The sequence below is a fragment of the Leptodactylus fuscus genome, unplaced genomic scaffold (genome assembly GCF_031893055.1).
Source record: "Leptodactylus fuscus isolate aLepFus1 unplaced genomic scaffold, aLepFus1.hap2 HAP2_SCAFFOLD_517, whole genome shotgun sequence".
Classification (NCBI taxonomy): Eukaryota; Metazoa; Chordata; class Amphibia; order Anura; family Leptodactylidae; genus Leptodactylus; species Leptodactylus fuscus.
This window is the reverse complement of record NW_027440545.1, coordinates 85,001-86,711: the sequence shown is the minus strand read 5'-3', so window position 1 is coordinate 86,711 and position 1,711 is coordinate 85,001. Positions and strand designations below refer to the sequence as shown.

At 46.1% G+C, this 1,711-nt stretch overlaps 1 protein-coding gene across 1 annotated transcript in view; it reads left to right on the top strand.

Moving 5' to 3' along the window:
* Window positions 1–355: 355 nt before the first annotated feature.
* The window catches only part of TMEM145 (transmembrane protein 145), a 48,894-nt gene continuing 47,538 nt past the window's right edge, over window positions 356–1,711 (top strand). Inside the window, exon 1 of the mRNA XM_075261859.1 lies at window positions 356–702. Within this exon, the coding sequence (XP_075117960.1) occupies window positions 604–702 (99 nt within the window). The 5' untranslated portion in view covers window positions 356–603. The remainder of the gene's footprint in view (window positions 703–1,711) is intronic.

Sequence of the window (1,711 nt, the reverse complement as noted above, 5' to 3'; positions counted from 1 at the left end):
TCCCCCTCCTCTCTGTGTCCCCCCTCCTCTCTGTGTCCCCCCCTCCTCTCTGTGTCCCCCCTCCTCTCTGTGTCCCCCCCTCCTCTCTGTGTCCCCCCTCCTCTCTGTGTCCCCCCTCCTCTCTGTGTCCCCCCTCCTCTCTGTGTCCCCCCTCCTCTCTGTGTCCCCCTCCTCTCTGTGTCCCCCCTCCTCTCTGTGTCCCCCCTCCTCTCTGTGTCCCCCCTCCTCTCTGTGTCCCCCCTCCTCTCTGTGTCCCCCCTCCTCTCTGTGTCCCCCCTCCTCTCTGTGTCCCCCCTCCTCTCCGTGCACCCCCTCCTCCGGTGCCGGACCCTTGGCTGTACACGCCGCCTCCCCCCGCTGTATCCCGTGTCTCCGCAGTGCTCGCCCCCGTCTCCCGTGCCTGCGCTCTGCTCCGTTCCCCGGTGCCGCCTCTCCCTCGCTCTCTCCCGGTCATACAGCGGCAGTTCCTGGCTCGGGCTCCGGTGTCTCCCGCTGTACCGTGCACCGGAGGATTCCGCATCCTCCCGTACTCCGGACCGGCCCCCGAGCTGCCGCGGTGTCCCAGCCTTCTCCGCCCCGCTCTCCCGACCGCCGGGCCCGGTAATGGGGCCCCAAGCGGGCCCCGGGCTGCTCCTGCTCCTCCTCGGATCCCTGCGGTTCTGTGCGGCCAAATATGTGCGGGGCAACCTGAGCACCAAGGAGGTAAGAGTGCAGACAGTGCGGTATCTGGATTACATGTCTGTGTGTGGGGGGAGGAGATCCGACAAATCTGTGTATCTTCTATCTATCTCCTATCTATCTATCTATCTATCTATCTATCTATCTATCTCCTATCTATCTATCTATCTATCTATCTATCTATCTATCTATCTATTATCTATCTCCTATCTATCTACCTATCTATCTATCTATCTATCTATCTATCTATCTATCTACCTATCTATCTATTATCTATCTCCTATCTATCTATCTATCTATCTATCTATCTATCTATCTATCTATCATCTATCTATCTATCTATCTATCTCCTATCTATCTATCTATCTATCTATCTATCTATCTCCTATCTATCTATCTATCTATCTATCTATCTCCTATCTATCTATCTATCTATCTATCTATCTATCTATCTCCTATCTATCTATCTATCTATCTATCTATCTATCTATCTCCTATCTATCTATCTATCTATCTATCTTCTATCTATCTATCTATCTATCTATCTATCTCCTATCTATCTATCTATCTATCTATCTATCTCCTATCTATCTATCTATCTATCTATCTATCTCCTATCTATCTATCTATCTATCTCCTATCTATCTATCTATCTATCTATCTATCTCCTATCTATCTATCTATCTATCTATCTATCTCCTATCTATCTATCTATCTATCTATCTATCTCCTATCTATCTATCTATCTATCTATCTATCTATCTATTATCTATCTATCTATCTATCTATCTATCTATCTCCTATCTATCTATCTATCTATCTATCTATCTATCTCCTATCTATCTATCTATCTATCTATCTATCTATCTATCTCTCTCCTATCTATCTATTATCTATCTATCTATCTATCTATCTATCTCCTATCTATCTATCTATCTATCTATCTATCTATCTCCTATCTATCTATCTATCTATCTATCTATCTATCTATCTATCTATCTCCTATCTATCTATCTCCTATCTATCTATCTAT